Consider the following 22,443-nt stretch of genomic DNA (forward strand, 5'->3'; position numbering starts at 1 on the left):
CCGGTAGTAATGATTGCATTTTTCTTAAGTATACAGTTTAGTTAAAAAACAAAAGTGTATAATATCCCTTCTACTTTGTTTGATTTTAATGAGTTATCATTTCATAGCAATTAAATTTATAAAAATATATGTTATAATATACTATATAAATATGAATTATTTAATGTTCATGTTTTATTCTGGTAATAATTCTTTTCATTGGATGACACAGCTGGTCAGCGAATATCTAATCTTGTTTGATTGATTTTTTATTAACATTATAAGTATTGTTAATACTACTATATTTATATATTTATATTATTTTAATGTAATTTTTTTACTATTTTTTTTTTTAATTGTTTCTTTTTATAAATTTGTTAATTTATTAATTCTTAATTGGTATTTTTAGCTTTAACATATTTTGAATTCAATTCAACTACAATATATATAAATGAATAAATAAAAAAAAATTTTTTTAATAAATATTTATTATGTTTACAAAAGATTTACATATTTAAGTATGATTTTATATTTAAAGTAGAATACTGATAAAAAACATGATCAACATTATAAAATGACTAAAATATGATACTCGACTCCAAGAAGCAAAAGATTCTTGGTAAGTAGTACTATAAGAGTTGTCTACAGACATATCAATTACTGAACCAAGATAAGCTAAATGTATAATGTTTAAAATAGTAAACATAAGGTTAATACACCAAAAGAACCAATTATTTTGGTTTAAGCTACTTAAGTAAGTTTTTGAATTATGATGGGGATATTTGTTTTTAGCATAATAAGAAAATGTGCTTGGGAATCTTGATGCTAATTTTGTACGAATTTGGTGTTCTACATATGTATAAGCAGCAAGAGAAAGTAATACAGCTGATAAACGTCGTTCTAATCCATGTAATAGAGAGCTCACTAAATATGTGGTCCCCACAGCAATAAATCTGTTTCTTTGTTTTTTATTTTTGTCGCCATATTTTAGTACTTCTTCAAATACATCTAAATAAATATACAGTTTATATTAATTTACATAACTATAACAAATTTTGTATTAGTTACTAACACTTTTTTAACCAATAGTGCATTGGTGCATTCCAATGAACAACAACGTGTAGAAGAGATCGTGGCCATTCCATAATCAACGGACGGGTTATTAATATTTCACTGTTGTATTCACTGTGGTATCCACAAACAGTTGCAAATACTGTAGATGCATAGGCAACGAAATAATGACCAGTACGGAACTCCAAAGCTTGTTTGTACATAGTTAGAAAAATGTTAATAATTGAATTACTGTAACATAGAATTATAACAAATTAAAAACTAAATATAAACTGATTAAAATAGTTCAAACCTTTTATTATTGACTAATAAATGTTGACTAAACAGCCAATCCACAACACAAATTGATAAAACAAAGCATAGCAACGAAATTATTATTCTCCATATTATACGACAGACTTTGGTGTTGTTCTTAAACGAAATAAAAGGTATAAAATACAATTAAATATAAAAAAAAAAAATTAATGTATTACCCAATTAACAGAGAGTAAAAATGCATTTGAGTATTCTTGAAATGTCAAAAATGGACCCAGGTAAACAGTGCCTGCGCACATCATATAACCTATATACTGAGGAACTGAAGGAAACGTTTGTAATTTATTCGATTGAATATCAAATAATATTGCCATTGCTTTCATTGACATTAGCATATGAGCACTTTTGGTTTTTTGCCATTTTGAATCATTTGTAAAACATTCACTGAAAACATTTAGATTTCTATTAATTTTTTTTATGAAGATATTATTGTAATATTTGTTTTCTATCATATACATAGTATTATAGTAACAACATGGCATAATATGCTAGCATAGAATTTAGGAGAATAAGTCTTGTGTTGTTAGTCTTATTGTTAGAGTGAATTCACATATTATTAAAATAAAAGTTAAGAAAATGATCAGTCTAAAAATGTTAGATTTTTTTTATATTTCAATTTTTATGCAAGTTATTTATACAGAATATTCAAATTTAAAAATCTCAATATCACAAAAAAGTATATTGTAAAAAAAAAACAGATAATATTCTGGAATTTATGTATAATAGGTTATTAAAGCTGTAATATTAAAGTAAAAACACAAGATTAATTCAACTAAACGCAAATTTGTTATGTTACACATTGATCAGAAAGAGAAAATAAAGTATAGTAAGCTAACATCCTCTTGAGACTAAAATATAGGTTTTTAGTATTATTTACAAATATTTAACATTATATCATAATATTCTGAAATTATGTACCATTAATTTAAATTCCTTATTGAAAACATACAAGTACTTTCATCTTTTCTTGACCGGAGCATAAAAATTAATTTATAATTTGAATTATAAGTTCGTAAATTAACTAAAAATTAATCATTTTAGATGTTAAACTAGTTACTATACGTATGTGCATTTAAACTAAGTTATTACATTTCAAATTACCCATACCATTTAATAAATATACTTAACATCTAATACATAATATCTTTATTAAGAATATTTTGTTTAATTTTAATTAAAAATGTAATATATAATAATAAATAATTAGCAATATTACTAATATAGGTATAATACTACTACTAATAATATGTATTTAAGTAAATACTCACCGATAGAATAACGTTAATAGGATTAAAACAGAGAACACAATAGAAGAATGGTGTTTTAAAGTCAATATACATATTATAGACACTATGTAACAGAACATAGGGTACAACACAATTTGAAGTATTAATTGATACACATCTCCATCTTCATGAAATATAATTAATGGTAGAACACCACATATGGCACACACTGTATGTAAGACAGCTTCAGGAACTATTTTGATTTTATTGCCTGAAACCGTGTTATGTTTTAGAACTTGTTGAAAAATAGTTAAACAACATAATGTGTTTTACTTACATATAACAATGAATAATCTGAAAAACATGCATAGAATAAGTGTAGTTCCCAGTAGATTGCCAGTACTCCAAACAGCAGGAACAATACATTGAGTACATAACTGGTGAAATGTTAGATTGCTCCAAAACGAGGGTTCATTATAGATTTCTGAATTTACATTTGACTGATAATACTGATTCTCATCTTCTAATTGATCATCGTACAATTCATAGTAATCTAGTTATGTGAATTTTGAATTAATACTATTTACATTAGATATATTTAGTTTGTAATAATAATGATACTTTACCCGCTGGAAAGTTATATAAGTAGTCTCCGACATCGTTGTCACCACCGTAAGACAACGAAAACTGTTGTTTGTCCATATGGATTATAATACTTTTATAAACATAAAATATAAAAAAAATCTAACATTTGTTTGGTCTGTATGTGTTCTATAACGTTGAAAATTATTTTTAAAAATTTAAATTCCAGACGGCCAGTAAAAATGTATTATCATTTACATCAACCGTCGTCTGTAGAACATAATGTGACATAATGTAACCGCAAACATAACCTAACCTAACGTAGTGACGAACTATTATGACTTTAGAACTACGTTAATGTATAGTTTATGATCGTAAACATTAAGTTTATAATATACTAAGATTGTATAATATAAAATAGTCTTATACTTTATACTTTATAGATCTAACACTCGATCTGATAAAATGGATATGACATGAAAAATTGAGCCTGGCAAAAAATAACATCGTCAAAATTTGGTATGCAATTTCAGAAATAATAATATTATTTATTATTATGTCATATCACTAAATCCAGTATCACCGGTTATACTTATCTTGTGATACGAGTTTAGACGTAGTAGTAATAATAATAATAATAATAATAATAATAATAATAATATTATCATATTATGAATTATGAAATTATATAGCACGAAGCCACGAACCAGTGGCGGTTTAAGCCATTTGCCGCCTACCTACAAGCAGGACATTTGCCGCCGTTTCAAATTATAATATAATATTATAAATATAGTGCCGTACCCAGAATTTGTTTTCGGGTGGGGAGGAGGGGCTTAAGCCCAAAAGCCTCCTCTCCCCTGGATCGCTACTGTAACATACAAACACAGATACTTCTTAACGTACAAGTTCCATAATAGGTCGATTCGCTTTAGTTTTGAAATTAACCAAGTCAGACGTGAACGGTGAAGTGCTGCACAGTTTTCCTATTTCAAAATATTGCATAATTTTTCCAAAAAATGTAAAAACAAATAGATAATTCCTATTGGTAGTACATGGGCAATGGACGTCACAACGGTAATCGGAAAAAAGCTTAAAAAAAAATCTTCCTCCTCCGAAGAATTGTATATAATATGCAATATAGGTGTTTATGCGTGCCACAATTAACAAATTTAACTTAGTAAAGTATTTACTAAGTATTATAATAGCTAAGTATTTAGAAAAGATAAAATAAAATATTGATGTAAAAAATTTAAACACTAAAATACGTAGGTATGCATGCGTGAGTTGAGAATTGATTTATTGGCAGCCGTATACATCGTTTTTATATATTATTATACTTTACGCCGTAGCGGTAAGTACGTTTTCTTGGACGGGCAGACCACAGACCTATTTATATTTTTAGTTTTTGAGCAGAGCAATAAATACATTAATTTTACAGTGATGTATATTTTTTTAGGTGCATACTATTTGTGTATTACCATTTTTTTATAAACTTTGGTTGTGTCCTGAAAATCGATTTTTTGAATGCATTTCGTTAATATGCGAATTACGAATATACAATAAATCCATGTCCTTACATAGTTTATTATAGTTACATAATACATAAAGTACAATAACAATATGCTACGGTTATGTGTATATAAAAAAAATACCTACAGAAAACTGCTGATTTAAATGTATACTTAAGGAGTACTACTGCCATAAATTTTAGCTCAAAAGACCGTTTTGACAAAATTGAAATTAGTTTAAGATGTCCGATTTTGATTCTGAAAATATTTTGAACTCGACAGAAACTTGTCTATAGATCGTACAGAATACTTTGTAAAATTTAAATCTTATATTATAATGAAGTGTAAATAAGAATTTGAAAATATGAATTTTTTCAAATCATAATTAAAATTAACGTACGATCTATAGACATTTTTCTACTGAATTTTAAATATATTTTGAGAATTAAGATCAGACAATGTTAACTAACTTTAATTTTGTCAAATTAATTAGTGAATTGCCATAAAATTCGTATAGTGAATTTTTATTGTAATAGAGTTATTGACATGCGCATGCGTGTACGAGAGTATAACACTAATAATCAGTTAGAACTAACACATAGATCACGACTGCCTAAGACAAGATTATAAATTGCCTAAATGTTGCACCTTAAATAATAACCGCAACGAGGTCCCTTAAACTAAATATTACCGGCTATTTAGTCATTAAATACAATTTAAATAATTTAATTTTGATTTTCATTAAATAGTAAGTATATTAATAAATTGTATACATACGTCATGTATACTTAACATAAATTAGAAATACCAACAGTTTATATTTAGTGTCCTAGTACCTACTTATATACGGTATATGACTGACATATGCAGGATAAGTAATGATTACGATGTTAATCTAATGACTGAAATAATTATATTATGTAAGTATCTATCTATAGTGAATTTAACCAAAAACAATTTATACAATTTGTTTAACACTCAAATATAGTGAACGATATTTATGTGTCAGAATAACTAGTTAAGTCATATATTTTACTCCATACTTATACAAGCCCGTATACAGGGCGGCCAGGGGTTCACCCCCTCGACATTTTTAAAATATAGAAACAAAAGACTGACTTTAAACTTTATGTATAATTTTACAACTACAGTTTATGTATAATAATATTGTAATGCTCCCGGAAAATTGATCTTAAATACGTAGTCTTTGTGTATTAATATAGGTATTTAATATTTATAAATCATTATTGAATTATTTAATGAAAATTCAATTATTTCATAATTATTCAACATTAACTGTATGACATAAATATTATTAAATAAATAAATATATTATAAATATTATAATATTCAACAGTGATGTTCAAGAGCTTAAAACAATAGTTTAATTTATTGAGATTAAAATATTATGAATGAAAATATGAAATGGTTTACGTGTTGAGGAGAGTTGTGGATTTCCTATTTTGTATTTTTAACATTACCAATAAACAATGTCTATTGTGAATAATATGTTGTTCGTGTCTTAGAAGGCTAATTAATTATTTAAGAATTTTTTACGATTGGACAAACAAAACTTACTTGTTTATAGTAATTTAATTTAATTATTGTACCTAAACACAAAAAAGAGGAAGTATGGTATATAAATATATAATATATATAGTTTAAAATTATTCTAAATATAATATTAAAATTTCATATTGTACTTATAATAAATAATAACAAGTATGTAGGTGCATTAAGTAGGTAGCAAAAAGTTCTTTTGAATAATATTGTTTGTATTAAAAAAAAATGTGGTTTGACGATTAATTTTTTTTGAAATTAAATTTTTATTAAATAATGGTGTACTTATAGATTTATTTGATTTTTATAATATTTTAATTTTCTGATTCCAAGTTATGCGAGTCAAAATAAAGGAATATTCGATTAAAGTTAGAAACGATAGCAGTAGATGTCGCTGCCATTATTATTTGTGTAATTATCAATCCAAGATGTTCACAAGACAGTAATTCAATTTTGAATTTACATTTCTATTATTTAAATATTATAAATATTTTAATATAATTATTTTTTATTTATTTATATTATTATCATAATCTCGTAGTTAAAATTTATTTTCTAAATAATTTTCATAAAGTCAACAGAATCAAAAGTTGTAAAGAAATTTAATGATAGTAATGGCTTGTGTTATATTTAATTGTAGACATTAAATTATAAATATTATGTATATAATTACAACAGTTACTTATAATAGTACATAGTCATATAGGCATAAGTAGGGTTGGACAGTATTTGAAAACAATTGTTATTACTTATACATATACTCAGTGGCGTAACTGGGAAAAAATCTACAGTGGGGGGGACAATGTAATATATTTATTATTATCAAAATCGGGACACCCCTTTTTCACCGGTTAAAATGTATACTTTTATATTTCAAAAAATTGTCAGGGGGGCAAGTGCCCCCCCCCCCCCTTGCCCCTCACAATTACGCCATTGCATATACTTTTTGTATGTTAAGGTTAAGGAATACCTATGTCCTACATACATAATATTATTAATTAAAATTATTATATAGAACGTATGGTAGGGTATGTAGATTGTAGGTAGGTGTTAGGCAATATAAATATTATATTTATTTAAAAATGCATTTCCAATTTGTATCATTGCTTTATGTAGGTACTTATGTCTTATATTATATTAATATTATAATATTATGTAGGATTGATGCAACCTAGATGTAACGCATAGATATATTTTTATATTTATTTATTTATTAAATAGTAAACGCTATATATATACATAGATTTTTTAATTAATAATTATTAATAATATGTTGTTACTAATAGTTCGATAAAAAAAATTTAATACTTAACAAAATGAAAAGCACTAAGTAGGGTTTTAAAATTTGCATGTGATATACAACAATGGAATGGTTGGTTTCCCATAATATGAAAAAAATGAATGGAGATGTAGAATAGAGATGAACGATGTGTGGTGCAAATAAAGAGAATAAAAAAGATGAAAAAATGATCCACTTTAAGATACACCAGAGGGTAGAGAATATATTTGTAGGAGGTGATTTAAAATTATGATCTTTTTTTTTTTTTAATTGTTTTATCGGGAATAGGATGGGATCCGTCTCTCATATTATTTATATTCGGATGCAACTGCAACTTTGGCATAGGTATACGGTAAGTATACCAGTGTCCAGTGTATCTCATAAGTGTGTATATGCTGTACTGCTGTAGTATAAAAATGTATACAATTTTAAAGCATCCCGTGCAATGCTTATTTTAAACTGAATTAATGATAATTATGACGTAATACTTATGTAAATGTCCCTATTTGTCGTATGATATATTATGTTCATAATATTATTGTGTTCGCCGTTCGGTGTTGTTAATAATAAATTAAAAGCTTAATCGATTTATATATTAAAGACAGATGGTTCATAACAATTAAAAATTATCTTAAAACTGAGATAATATATTCTGTTAGTTGTTAAGTATCTATATAACATTGTGCTTAATAGGTAGGTATGCCATATATGTATATAGGATTTACCTAACTTACTTCACTTCATATTACTTGATAGTTAAACAATAGCTTTTTTATATTTATAAAAGTTGTCTGTATTTAAGAGCAAAAATTAAAAACAAACCAATATTGTTATTATTTATAATATTAATTTCAGCTATTACAATTTTAATGTCTATATAAGTATCAGATACCTATACCAACGCTTTTAACGGATTTTATTTATACCGATTAATTAACATTTTAAAGTTCTTATATTATTAATAACTAGTACAATACTGTCTGTACATGACTAAAGTTTTTATGAAATAAAAATACATTACATCTTATACTACAAATACATTTTAATAATAATTAATTTGAATCTAAACCAATGTCTGCATTCGTTACATCTTGTTGCATTAAATAGTATTGATGGTGGTCATTATTGCCGTTTTCGCGGCGTGTCGTAAACAACATGTCATACAAATCTTTTGAATTTCTTATAGCCGCCGGCTTGTATTGTAATTTATAGGTCTCGTCGTCTTCTCGGTTTATAAGATTGTTAAGCATCCGTTGATGGTCGATGTACTGCTGTAATCTCGGTGTTGTGATAGCGGACGGGATGCTTGGAAACGTAGGTTTCCTTTTTCCAAACCTAATTTTAAACAATTTTTTTTTTGGTAAATTTAATTATTTATACACAATGCATAATTTTATTATAACTGTAGATTTAATATGATTTAGGCAATTTATACTCAAGATTAAAATACAATTTTAATTCGAGGAAATATAATAATAAAGTGTATTTTAAGTATTTTAGTTTTTAATGTTTTAATGGTTCAATTAGGTATGAAATTGAATACATTTATTGTATTAGCTTAAACTAGAATATAAACAACATTTTTAACCTATCGTTTAATAGTTAAAGGTATTATGAATAGGTCGGACAAATTGTAATATTATGATATTAATTATCTTGATTTTATTGATACTACCATTTCATTTATATGTATTAAGACGTTGAGGACACTAAGATTAACATTCAATTAATTTTTTTAATTTAATAAAGATATAAATATACTTACCTCGGACGAGAAACCACTGCCAAGTACTGTCCTAACTGGTCTAGGTACGAACGTAATTCATCTGGTGAACCGAAAGTTTTAGGCCGTGTTGGTCGAGCTATGCTTTCCACCTCAGAAGACGTTACGGGATGACAGCAACACGTTGTGGCCAAGGCCATGACATAGACGACAAATCCAATATAGACAACTACTCTGACCATGTTAGAATTGTTATTTTGATGCATGGTTAAAACGCCGGATGTAATTTAAGAACTTATTCACGTCTGAGAAAAAAAACTATAATAGATAAGATAGAAACTATAAGCAAATGTATATTTTATACACTGTGATATAGGCATAATGTCTTGTTATAAAATATAACTTACATTTGTACTGTTAAATGTAAATAACCTTTCATGTTTCATTGATAACATTAATAAAATTAGTGAAAGTTATTAAATTATAACATGGACTATAGACTATATGAGGATAAGATTGAAATTGATTGGTAAGTTACAAAATGCCTATAAGGGGATTCATTAAAAAAAGATCATTTAAAATTGTCTCATAGTTAACTATACAACTCATACAATATAAATAAAATAAATTTATTTATAGATTCTTTTATTTTTTGTAACAAATGAATAAAATCATAAATATTCATAACAGGGTATATTTAGTTAATAATGGTTAAGTTATGTTTGGTTGGTTTCCAATGTATTTGTTTTTATCATATTGTATAATGTTTTATTATATTAAATAAATAAATAAACTATCAAAGTTACTGTTAATTAATTTTAGTAATAATTGTTAGATTGTATTGTTGTTCTACTTTCTATTGACGTATTTGTATTGGCGTAGGTATATAGTCTTATTGTGTGATGTAAATATTTGAACTTCGGTGATGAATGGTTTTGGTAAATATGTATCATTAAAAATTATAAATAAAGATTTCATTTTTATTTTTGCGATAAAATAATAAGCTGTATTGTTGATTTATATTTAAATTTTAAATATAACTAAGAGAACTCAGTAATGTAAAGTAAAGTTAAGTTGTATACAACTTGTAATTAATTAAATAATGAATTATTCCTAATGTTCTTATTTTGATGCTTTCATTTCAGCTCTTTACACGATTACAAAACTATTGTAGTAGAATATATTGTGAGGAACCGAGTTATTTTTACTTTATTTTGAAAGTGGCTAACCCCATTGGAAGTCTTATTAAATTGACATGTGATTTGCTTTCATGAGTATAAAATAACAGTAGGTAGGTGCAAACCAATTTAGTTTATTAACTTCTATTTTGTGAACACTTAGTGCCGGACTTATTTAGTCAACCGTATATTCAAAAGTAAACTGTAATAATCACGAATGTTTTTTTTCAAATTATCTTATTTCTATTTTATTTTATTTAAATACTTAAATATTTATATTGTTAAATCAAATATTATTGCCTCTAAAATTTTGATTATTTTGAATCATAAATGCCACTCATCGTCAAAGAAGCACTAATATATTTTATGATTTTAAATAAGAATTGTTTAATTAACTTATAACTTTAAATGTAAATTTGTTACTATTATTGTAACTTGCAACTAATAACTCAAAATTATGATCAAGTGAATTGTCCATCCTTGATTAGAATCTGATGTAATGTTTTTTAAGGATTTATCATTTTGGTTATACCTTTTAAAGATACTACAAATTAATTTTAAATGGAGGATGGTCTAAACCATTCGAAGAACGCGTTAAGCTTAGAAATCTGCACACGTCCATTGGTTTATATACTGTTTCATTATTAGGAAATAGGAGTAATTTATTTAATTGCATACTAATTGCGCATAACATTAATTAGGTGTGGGTGAAATTATAAAATATTAATAATATATTTATTAAATTAGGTTAGGTTAGGTTAGGTTTTCAAATCGCTATTTATCTAGAAAATGTGTAAAGCTGGTTTGTTAGGTATGATGAAAAATTCACATTTTTTTTTTTAAATTTGGTTTTTTTATTTTATTTTAAAAAGCGTCCACGAAATTAGTGGTCAATAGAACACCAATATAATATGGCAGCGTTCCGTGAAAGTTAAAAATGCGTAGGGGGCGTCATTTGAGACTGTTAAAAGTGTACGTATAGTGATTACATAATAATCCAGAGAAAGAAATACCATTTCAAACATGTCAACAACGACCAATACGTGCTAGAATAACAAATTAGTATGGTGACGCTGCAAACCAGATCAGATTTTTAGTATCGACATAGTTTTTTTTTTTTTAAATGGAAAGTTTTACGTATGAATTAGTATGAGGTGTATAAAAGGAGCTCAATTCAGACTAAAAACATTTATTTTAATTTGTGTTTAAATGATAGTATCACCTGGATAAAAATAATAACAATATATTCCAGGTTGAATTGAAAAATTAGATGATTTCATGTGAGGTGTGAAGTTAACCAAATGTTTATTAAAATAACCAAAAACAACAATAATAAAAAGATAACAGTTATTTTGACAATATGAAATATTTTTTTTTGCATTTTATGTTGTTAAAATAATACATAATCATATTTTATTATTTTTAAACACGAATTATACTATTTTTTATTAATCCCAAGAGTCTCTAAAACGTTGTTTTAGAATATAGGTAAAAATTATGAAAACATTTGAATGAATGAAAAAAATAGTAGAAATAACAAGTTCTATTTACCAGTTATAAATTAAATTTCACGGTAAAATTACTAATTTTATTGAAATAAAATAAAATACCTGTTACTTTTTAGTATGTATGGTAAAAAATAGTTATTTCTTTAAATGGTTTGGTAATACTTATGTACAATATACATTAAAACATTTTAAAACGTAAAATTGTAAGTATTCGAAGATTTATGTGAATTTGTGTTTAACCTTGTTGTCATTTTATTTTCATGCGATTTAACTTTTATGAATTGAAGATTTTACAGACAACTTTTTAAATCGCAAATAGTTATTTTATATTTAGGATAAAATTGTATAAATAAAATAAACTGATATACACGTTAAAATGTGTATTTTTGTATTTTATTACACATATTATATTATTATAGAAAATTATTCTTTAAAGGTAAACATTCATTTCCTGGAAAATAATTTACGTTTTTGATATAAATTATAATATATATTTTATTCTATATTAAGAAGGAGAACAATTTTCTAAAAAAATGTAGTACCTATATACTTATTTAAAAAGTCATTCTAACTGAAAAAGGTTATGTGTGTACATTGTACTTCAATATAGCGTAGGTCCCTGTGATGGATAAGTTTTTAAATTTAAATTTAATGATAAAACATTGCGATGAAAGAGCGTACATCAAAGGATAATTTATAATTTACTGATATTATTAATATTATTAATATTTGTAATTTAATTTTTGTTAGTAATTTGGTAGTTTGAAATGTATTTTAAAAAACCTTGTATATATTTTGGAATAATAAAATTATCATGGTGTAAATTATAATTATTAATTTTTAATACAACCTAACTTAACTTACGAAAAGCGAAGTAGGTACCATGGTAGAACAGTGTGAATAAGTTTGTGTGATAAATAGTTTGAAAAAAGTCTAACCATGTTAACATTTTTACGGGTCGTAGAAAATAATTATAATATACCTATGTAATGGTGAAAGATATCAAGTTCTTACGATAAATACTTTTTAAATTACAATGAAATATCTAAAATCATCGAGGAATGATCGGTATTTTGAGTTTAAATATTTAAGTAAAATTTTGAACTTCAAATATCTATAAAAATGTGTGTACCTATGTAATTTTATACTTTTAGATTACTGTAAGAAAAACATACTAGAAACTTTGTATTAAATTGTTTAGTTTAAAATTGTTTTTTGCTTACAATTAAACATTTTATCAACTAAGACAGAAAAAGTCCTAAAAAATTCAAATGACTAAAAATAGTACAAGAAGAAACAAGATATTTAAAAATGTATTTGTATGTTCATCATATTATGATATAAATATTTGGAGAAAATTTAAATTGTCTACTAGAATAAAAAATAACCAATATATCATCACAAAGCTATTAAAAATATGTTGTAGAAATATATTTATTTTGTAGGTACCCAACATTTTATATAAACGTTTTAATTATGCACAAACAAATATATTCTGACAATATTTTTAATTTTAAGATCGTTTATTATAGGATTGGTTAAAAATAAAAAAAAGAAACTTAAGAAATGCTAAGTTAAGTTATTGAATCGAAAATAACTTGCGTTGAGGTATTAGTTAAAAATAAACATTTTATTTTTATTAAACAATTCTAATTAAAATATAATAAACAGACAAATAATAAGAATTAAAAAACGTTAATTTTTCTATTATAATTAGATGAAGAATAAGCTTTCAAAATTTATATTTAAAATTAATTTAAATAAATGTTCGCAACATTAGCTTTTTTAATAACTTGATTATGTGTTAAAATACACACACACACCACATATAATATTAAGTTTTTACTTATTATTGTTCTTTAAGTGCAGTGCTATAAATTTTAAAATTATAAATTATAAAAATATAAAACAATAAAATTAAACAAATATTATATTTAAGTTGAAGTAAATACTTAAGGTTAATCGTTTATTATAATATATGCACATATTTATTGAAAGTAAGTGAAAATTCGCAATCATAAGTACAATGTATTTTTTAATTTATAAATTTTTTTTATTTTTTGCGCTCAATATGTGCAACATTTATAATGTTTATTATAAATGTACTTATATTTAAAATTTTATTATGGATCAAGGTAATCCACCAACATTTATCATTTTAATCTACCTATAGCATAAAATATACATTCCATCAAATGCATATTATTTAATATTAAAATATCTTACTAGACTTCTAAGACATAGCATTATATACTACCTATTATATAAACTTATAAATATATATACATGAGAACAGCAAAAAAAAACAATTTTTTATATTGTTATTACTTATAAAAGATATGCAATTATAATATATATATATAAATATGAAATAGGTAATGGTCATAATTGTAACGACTTTTTTTTAAAAAAAAAATCTAAAAAGCCATAAAAAATATTTAATTTATATTACATAAATTATTTCAAGTAGTTATACGTAATTTTTTATACTCACATTTTAGTAGACTTTGTATAGGTACCTATTTAGATATTATTGTCAAAACGGTAAATATATATTGAATTTTTGTTAATAAGTACCTATCGGAAGTTTCTACTCTGCTGACGATGGTACAGGAAAAGATGGTTTTCAGTGATGACTTGGGTTTATATACCCTTTTGGGTTCGAGTACACATACACACACGCGCAAACACACATACTCGCACACATACACCCACACACACTAACATACACCCACATACATAAATGGGCGCTCCGAGTGTTCGTTGGCGATTCTATGAGGGGTGTGCAACAAGTCTCTCCACCCATTATAATATGTAATATATATATATATATGTATATATTTGAGTAATATCAAGAGATCGATTTTACTGGAGAAAAAATATAAAATAAAACTAAACCACTTTTTTTTAATACCATATACCATACATACAAAGTAACAAAATAATATATTGTTTATACTATATGATATCATATAAGTATCATATGATACTTGTCTAACAACAATAATTATTCAACTTTTTGGTTTATAGCGTTTATAATGCGGCTCGTAGCATAAAGAAGTTTAGGATGTTTTAATGTTTTATCAGTATTTATATTTGTTTAAGAATTATCGACTTATATTAATGCATATGTAAATGTTTTACATTGATATATTTGGCGTTACTGCAATATTACTTAAGTATATACATTATATCAATTCATATTATGTTAGTACTTGTATATAAAAAAGCTTTATATTGCTTATTGTGAAAACAAAATCTATATAGGCTTAAATCTTTTAGAGTAAATATAAGTATTTTGTAATCTTTACAGTAAGTTCGTATCTAGAGAATTGAAATTTTAGCTGAGATATTTTATAAACAACGGGAAAATTCAAAATATTAAGATAGCTATACAAAAATAATATAATATTATAATGCGCACGTATAATCTATTGGCATTATACACACATTGGATGTATTAGTGTATTACACTAGTGTGTGATTTTATGTATTTATCGTTTCTGAATTTAAAACTTTAGTTAGACAAATCCTATTGTTCTGTGAATGTTTGTGAGGTATTTCATGTAAGCATAATAATATAAATATGGCAGCTGTTGAATAAAAAAATATGGGAGTCAGATTTCATGTTCAGAACGGGCATGCTAATAATTTAATGACTTTATTTTACATTTGATATTTGAATTTTTTCTAGATATATCATATATAAATATTATTATTATTAACTTTAAATCAATACCTATGTACATTATAGAATGGTTTGAATAATATCATATGGTATCAATGGATTAAAATTAGTCAAAATATTTTTAAACCTCCTTTTGTGTAAAGAAAATAATACGAGTGTAAAAAGTTTCAATATTAGCTTAATAACTAAAATCGTTATTTTTCGTATATGTATCCGATATTGTCATTTATCAATATTAGAATTTGATTAAAATTATAAAAAAAATATTGTAATTATATATTTTTAATATTTTTAAATTTTTATTTAAGTATTAAATACAAGTTAAGAGAAACTTCGTAATAAATTGTAAAATTTACCGGATAAGAATTTTTTTTTATCAAAAAAGGATAAATTAAAAATTTTAAAATGAGTTTAAAATTAGTCTAAATAATTTAAAAACTTCACTGGGTAGACAATTGTAGTAAATTATAATAAATAATAGCAAATTTATTCAAATGTCTACGATTAATTTATTAAAATTATAACAAGTAACTAAAATCTTTAAAGGAAATATCATTATTATTTAAATACATGTTCAATTTTATATTATAGATTGGCATTTTATATATTTTTAATTACTGAAAAAAATTTTTTAAGCTTATGAGGAACCTTATTTCAATGTTAAAAATTCCTATTGATTTACACTATCCTATTAATTTTTTTAAATTTCAGTTTAATAATAGCATGCATTGAGGCTATATAATATTATTTGATTTTAAAACATAATATAATATAATATTAATTATTTATTCATTTATCTTTATAGGTAAAATTTTGGAACCACAGTCGGAACCCAGTACACGGGCTCTCTTACTTACAAAACCTACTATGTCATTTGTGATAGATAAATTTGGTGAACGTTACCACTGAGTTCAAACAATTTATGGGCTTAAAATTTATTTAAAATTTGAATTTAAATGGACTAAAAAGTATTTAAAAAAAAATTATTACATTGTATTTTTATATGTTTTAATTAATGAAAGAAAAACTTATGAGGAACGTTGTATTACGATAAATTGTTGAAGTTCAACCAAACATTGTATTCATAAATTGAAAAATCTAAAAAACTTCGACAATATTTTAAATATATTAAATAGCACAAAAAGACAATATATTTTGAAAATTATATTATGTTTAAAAAATGGACATTAAAATTAATATTTTTTCAAAATTTCATGAGTCTATGATTTTTTATTTTTGAATCATTACAAAAAACAAATTGATTTTACTCATCCATATCGTGGGAAAATTTTGCTTCTAAACGTGATATTAAAAATACTGAAAAAATACATAATTGTAAAACTAATTTTCTTTTCTTTCATTTTTAGTGAAAAATCTTATACTAAAAAATAAATAATTATATTTATATATATATATCTTATTATATCAACTGTTTTAATGACATATTGATAGATCAATATTGCAATATTTTAGAAGATAAATTTAATTTTCTTAAGGGTATTGAGTGTATTATGAATTACTTACTAGATATTGCAATTTGTTATGATTGTTTAGAAATTACTATGTTGGGATAGTTAAAAGAGAAATTTTAATTCTTAAATATATTAACATATAATACTAATAAAAAATATTACTTACGAAAATTTACTTCTCGTAGTTATAATTTATACATTTTTTTATTTGTTTATTACTATAATTTCTACTGAGTTCTGTATATTAACTGTTTTTATTTCCTTAAAAAGAATAAAATGTTTATGAAAATATAATTGTGGGATATAAAAATGGTTTCAATAATTCCTTTTAATTGAGTCGTTAATATTATTTGTACATTATTTTAAGGAAATATGTATTTTTACGAGTAAAATTGATTGGTGACATTTAAAAATAAATATTTAATAATTTATCATAATTAAATGAATACACCATAATTTTGTGATGAATTTGAAATTTAAAATCAATCGGAAAATGTTCATGACTAATTGACCTCGTCAAAATCATTCTCAACCATTTCAAATCTCATATTATTGACTGTTTATAATATATATTCAAAAGTTGAGTTTGATATTAATTGTAATATTTATTAAGTTCATCCTTTTAAGTGCCTACATTTTTCTTTAAACTATATATTTATGTTCAAAAAAGTTTATACAAAAATACAATGAATCTCCTCACAAATTATAGTATGTTTCTAGTATATGATAAAAATAAGTAAAAATTCTAAGCTCAGTTTAATTTTGTACATTTATAATTATCATTGTATAAGGTTTAATATTATACTATAAATTATATAGTCTATAGTTTATATAGTATGATTGGTTTTTCTGAAAAATAAAAGTCATGTATATTTCTGTGGAAAATTAATTTGATGCGACTTGAATAAATGACGTATCCGCATGTTATATATTTTTCCAGTTGGTTAACTATGATATGTCATTATTTAAATTTGTATAAAAACTGATATTAGTTTATATTTTTTTAAATTATTACATATGCATGAACATAATGAAGTGAAAAATGTTTTGAAAGTTCATTTTAATTATTGTCTGTTAAAAATAAACACAACATACTCATAAATTATATATTTTTTAAAGTGGTTTATTTTTTTAATGGAATGTCAATCCTAAAAAGTTAATCAACATATTTCAATCTATATCTATTTTTAAAATTATGACGAATATACTAAAATATAACTCTTTAGGAAGACAATTAGATACTAGAATTTGTTGAGTGGTTTTTTCACACGAAATCGTGTTGGAAATGATTGATTGGCGTGTGTCATCCGTTTGTATATAATTTAAGAAATTTATTTTAAAGTTAAGATTTTTTTTTTTAGTTTCAATTCAGTATACTTAAATTTTTTATGTTTGAACTTAATCTCTGTGTTTCGAAAATCTGTTTCAGCTTATAATTAAATATTTAGAAATTTAGAACAACTAAAAACTAAAGGAATCATATTTAGGTCCGTCAGCTTGGCACCTCGAAAGTGAATTTTTGTAATTTTTCTTTTTTAAATGAATAAAAATCCTAATAATTTGTAACTTCTAAATCAGAATTTGTAAACTAAGATGTACCCCATAAATAAATGTTTTCCAATAAAGGATGCTTAGCGAAGTCATGGTTAATTTCTGCGAGACGGGGTTTTTATATTATTTCAAAATTATTTTGATATGGGATATTACTTTGTTTGATATAGAATAGATACACAGAAGTTTTAATAAATCGCTTTCATAATTTATAAACTATGTATATTAAATTTATGAAACTATAGTACTTACTGTTAAACCAATTAATAAACATATGTGTTAAATTTGATGTTATACTAATTATTGTAAAACAATTTTAATGTTAAGTATTTAGTTTCACTGTTTTTCCATTTATTTTTATAATATAATAACTCAACATAAATATTGTTTCCAGATTTTACGGCATAAACTAATTTGATAAATATTGAAGAAGTACTTACTTAAAGTAAAACAAAATTAGGAAGAAAAATTTACAATTATAGTATATAGTGGTTCTGTAGAAAAACATTTTCGATTACCCAATAGTCACTATATTGCTTTTTGTTTGAGATCAAATTATACTTGTGAATTCTACAAATACACAAAAGATCAAATTTTTAGAAAAAATGAAAACCGAAAATTATATTATAATTATTATTATGTATAAAAATTCATTTTTTTTATACCAAAATAAATGATAAGTGTACATTAATCTTGAAAAAGTTGGTTTTAAATTTGACAGACTTATTTTCTAAAATTTAAAGTTTTTTAGTTATACAATTAAATTTAAACGCTCAAGAGTAAAGATGATAAATGCATTTTGTATATCAAGAAACTGATTTATTCAAGGAAGTAAATATTGAATTTGATAATTAGTTAAAAATAATTTAAAAAAAAATGATACATGACATACTATTTTTCTAGTTTGATTAGAAGCCCAAGTTTTGAATTCGGGGTGCTCATTACAGCTGAGCATCTCTTACAGGGAAATATTTATTTAGTGGTTAAGTTTTAGGTTAAAAATTAGTTACTAATTAGTAATTTTTTAATTTGGTTTGAAGTTGAAATTTCACTTTCGGTATGTCAGGCTGACGGAAATCATATAATTAGTGTATTCATTTTTTCTAATAAGCCTAAGTATTAAATTTATATATCCTAAATACTGAGCGAAACTTTGTTGAAGATTCAATGTTTTAGGTAATTAGAAAATTTCATATTAGTATTTTATTTATAATATAATACAATATATACATATATATGTATATATATATATATATATAAATATATACATATATATGTATATATATATATAATAGAAATAATCACATAGGTTAACTTTTGAAGTTCAACTTATTTATTTGTAATTGTTGTTAATCTAAAAAGTAAAAAATAATAACTTAGATTTCTATATTCAATACACCGTACCTAGACAAGTCCTGTTCTTGATAGTATAATTATGACGAGAAAAAGCGTGAAATGTAAACCTAGACTGTGATATAATGTAGACACTATGTATTGTCGTATCGGTGTACATATTCTATGTTTAAATTATTATTATAAAAATATAAAAGTGAAAATTATATTTCCACATGATGGTTAGGTTATTGATGTATACAGACAACTGTATTGTGTGGTCCATAACCGCGGGTGCAGTGTGTCGTATGTGTCATTATTACCACGTTTGGTGCAGACAATGGCTACAATAATTGACGTAATTAGAGTACATCGAATACAATTATCATTAGATAAAGACATACAAGTAAAAAAATGTTTAATATAAAACTGTCTTACCTGCAGTAGCTCAGCATTACATGTCATTCTAAAAATGATATAAGCAGCGTAAAAACAGCAAAGGTGACATCTAAAAGTTCAAAATTATTAAATACGTTTTTTACTCTTAAATAATTTTTTTTTAACTTTTTAATATATATCTTTAAAAATCTTCAAATAAAAAAATGGCTCAATTCAATTTATATATAATAGAAATACCTCTTTAAAAATAAAAAGTCACGGTTTATATATAGAAACTGATAAATTGTTAATATGTTTAATTATTAAATAATAGTAATAATAAAGAACAAAATTAAGTAGTAATTAGTAATTAATAATTAATAATGCAACTGAAGAAAAGAAACTAAGCACTTAAAAAATTATTAAGCTTACCTACACTATTTATTATAATATAATTATTGCATATATGATATATATAAGTATTTGTATAATACGAAAAATATAATTTTTAATAAATTAATTTACTATATTAGTAAAATATTTTACAATTTAATACAGCAATAATTATTGAAAAGAAAAATGACTGGAGTTATTCACTCAATGAAAAATTTCAAGGATATAAAAAAAGAAAATATGATACCAGCTTATCCAACTGTAGAATATTGTAATATTAGACGACAATGTGTATTTTAATTTATATGATTCCAGATTATAATTATGCATAGTTCTTAATCAAATTTTCTTTTTAATTCTTGAGAGACTGTGATTATTCATATTATGCATATTGGTATGTGGGAGTGCATTTTTTTAGCCTTCTACTTTTTTCATTTAAGTTCATTTACAATTCATGGTATTCAGCTACTTAAAGTTTTTACTGTTAGTTTTATATACAACTATATCAACTATCAAATAAAAATGAAATAAAGTGGAATACCTGTAAGAGTTGAATTTTTCTAAAAACTATATGGAAATGACTTCTTTAAAGTATAATGTGTGTTCAATTTTCTATCTATATAATATAGAATTGTTTGCTTGTTGAGTATTTTTATAACACTCCTAAAAAGGGGATCGTGGTGACATTTCTTATAAACATACGCTAATATTATATTATAATACAGTAAATTCATTTTTATCTTTTATCAAAAAATGTATTTATAACATAAAATATATCAATCAATTTATGATTTATAGAATATTATAACTAATTATATAAATTTGATGCAAATTATGCATAAATTGTAATATAATAATTTTAAAATTATATTTAATTTTATTAATTTTATCGTTACTAAGAGATACATATATTTTAATACTTTTGTTTTAGAACTTAAAATAAAAACCTTTCTGTATAGTGTACCACCTGTGTCTAATTCTCAATTGAAACTAAATGGTACTTTTGTTTAGTTTTAGTTTAATCAAAAGTGTTTTTTGAAAAAAAAATAACACTTACCTATTGTTGTAAAGTCCACAAGCTATTCTTAGTAACCACTCGGAACTAAAATATACTTTTTTTTTATTGTCCATCTCCTTATATATTATTATAAGCTTAGTAGCTTTATTTTAAGCTCATGGTAATGGTATTAGAAGCTAACAAGTCAAGGCTTATTTGTTATTTTCTTCTAAGTTGTAAGTGTAAGGTATAATGTTACATAGTTCCTTGAACTGCACACCTTGTTTAGTGTGTGGGTGGAGTTGATGTTAACTGTACGGTGATCAGTGGTGAATCGGCTGAACATTTTATGTAGTTACACTTAGGTGAAATATTTAGATTTACAGTACCTATGTAACTGGTTATGTAAGTACTCTACATCACTTATACTATGATAATGTAATTTTTTGTGAAGTTCCCCCCCCACTATGACATGACCAATTATATAAAATTAAATACTAAAAAGAAAATTATATACTTATTTTGAAAATAATTCGCAAAATGATTTTTAGAATTTGTATCATTATTTCCCACCTCATTATAAAAAAATAAAGTGGAGGTGGTAACTTCACATAGCCTCCTCATTAGTAGCTCTACTAACTAGCGACTTCAAAGTAGTACCAATATTTTGTAAATTAGTTTTTTTAGTTTAACAATTAATTCC

General features: G+C 24.1%; 2 protein-coding genes across 3 annotated transcripts; both read right to left on the bottom strand.

Annotated features, from left to right (window-relative positions):
• Nucleotides 1-475: 475 nt before the first annotated feature.
• LOC113557205 (protein-serine O-palmitoleoyltransferase porcupine) lies at nucleotides 476-3,700 on the bottom strand. The gene is made up of 7 exons (XM_026962588.1): nucleotides 3,218-3,700; nucleotides 2,929-3,144; nucleotides 2,634-2,862; nucleotides 1,524-1,749; nucleotides 1,343-1,461; nucleotides 1,052-1,281; nucleotides 476-987 (listed from the first exon to the last, which is right to left on the bottom strand). Exons 1-7 carry the CDS (start codon nucleotides 3,291-3,293, stop codon nucleotides 512-514), a joined length of 1,572 nt encoding a protein of 523 aa, XP_026818389.1. The 5' UTR covers nucleotides 3,294-3,700; the 3' UTR covers nucleotides 476-511.
• A 3,832-nt stretch (nucleotides 3,701-7,532) lies between these two features.
• LOC113557524 lies at nucleotides 7,533-14,537 on the bottom strand. Of its 2 annotated transcripts, none has more exons than XM_026963094.1 (3): nucleotides 14,424-14,536; nucleotides 9,286-9,561; nucleotides 7,533-8,855 (listed from the first exon to the last, which is right to left on the bottom strand). In XM_026963094.1, the coding sequence occupies exons 2-3, from the start codon at nucleotides 9,507-9,509 to the stop codon at nucleotides 8,573-8,575; spliced, it is 507 nt and encodes a 168-aa protein (XP_026818895.1). In that variant the 5' UTR covers nucleotides 9,510-9,561; nucleotides 14,424-14,536; the 3' UTR covers nucleotides 7,533-8,572. The 2 variants fall into 2 exon arrangements, with proteins under 2 accessions (XP_026818895.1, XP_026818894.1); XM_026963093.1 differs by having other exon boundaries at nucleotides 7,534-8,855; nucleotides 9,286-9,548; nucleotides 14,424-14,537.
• Nucleotides 14,538-22,443: the final 7,906 nt, after the last annotated feature.

The sequence above is a fragment of the Rhopalosiphum maidis genome, chromosome 3, assembly GCF_003676215.2.
Source record: "Rhopalosiphum maidis isolate BTI-1 chromosome 3, ASM367621v3, whole genome shotgun sequence".
In the NCBI taxonomy this organism is placed as follows: domain Eukaryota; kingdom Metazoa; phylum Arthropoda; class Insecta; order Hemiptera; family Aphididae; genus Rhopalosiphum; species Rhopalosiphum maidis.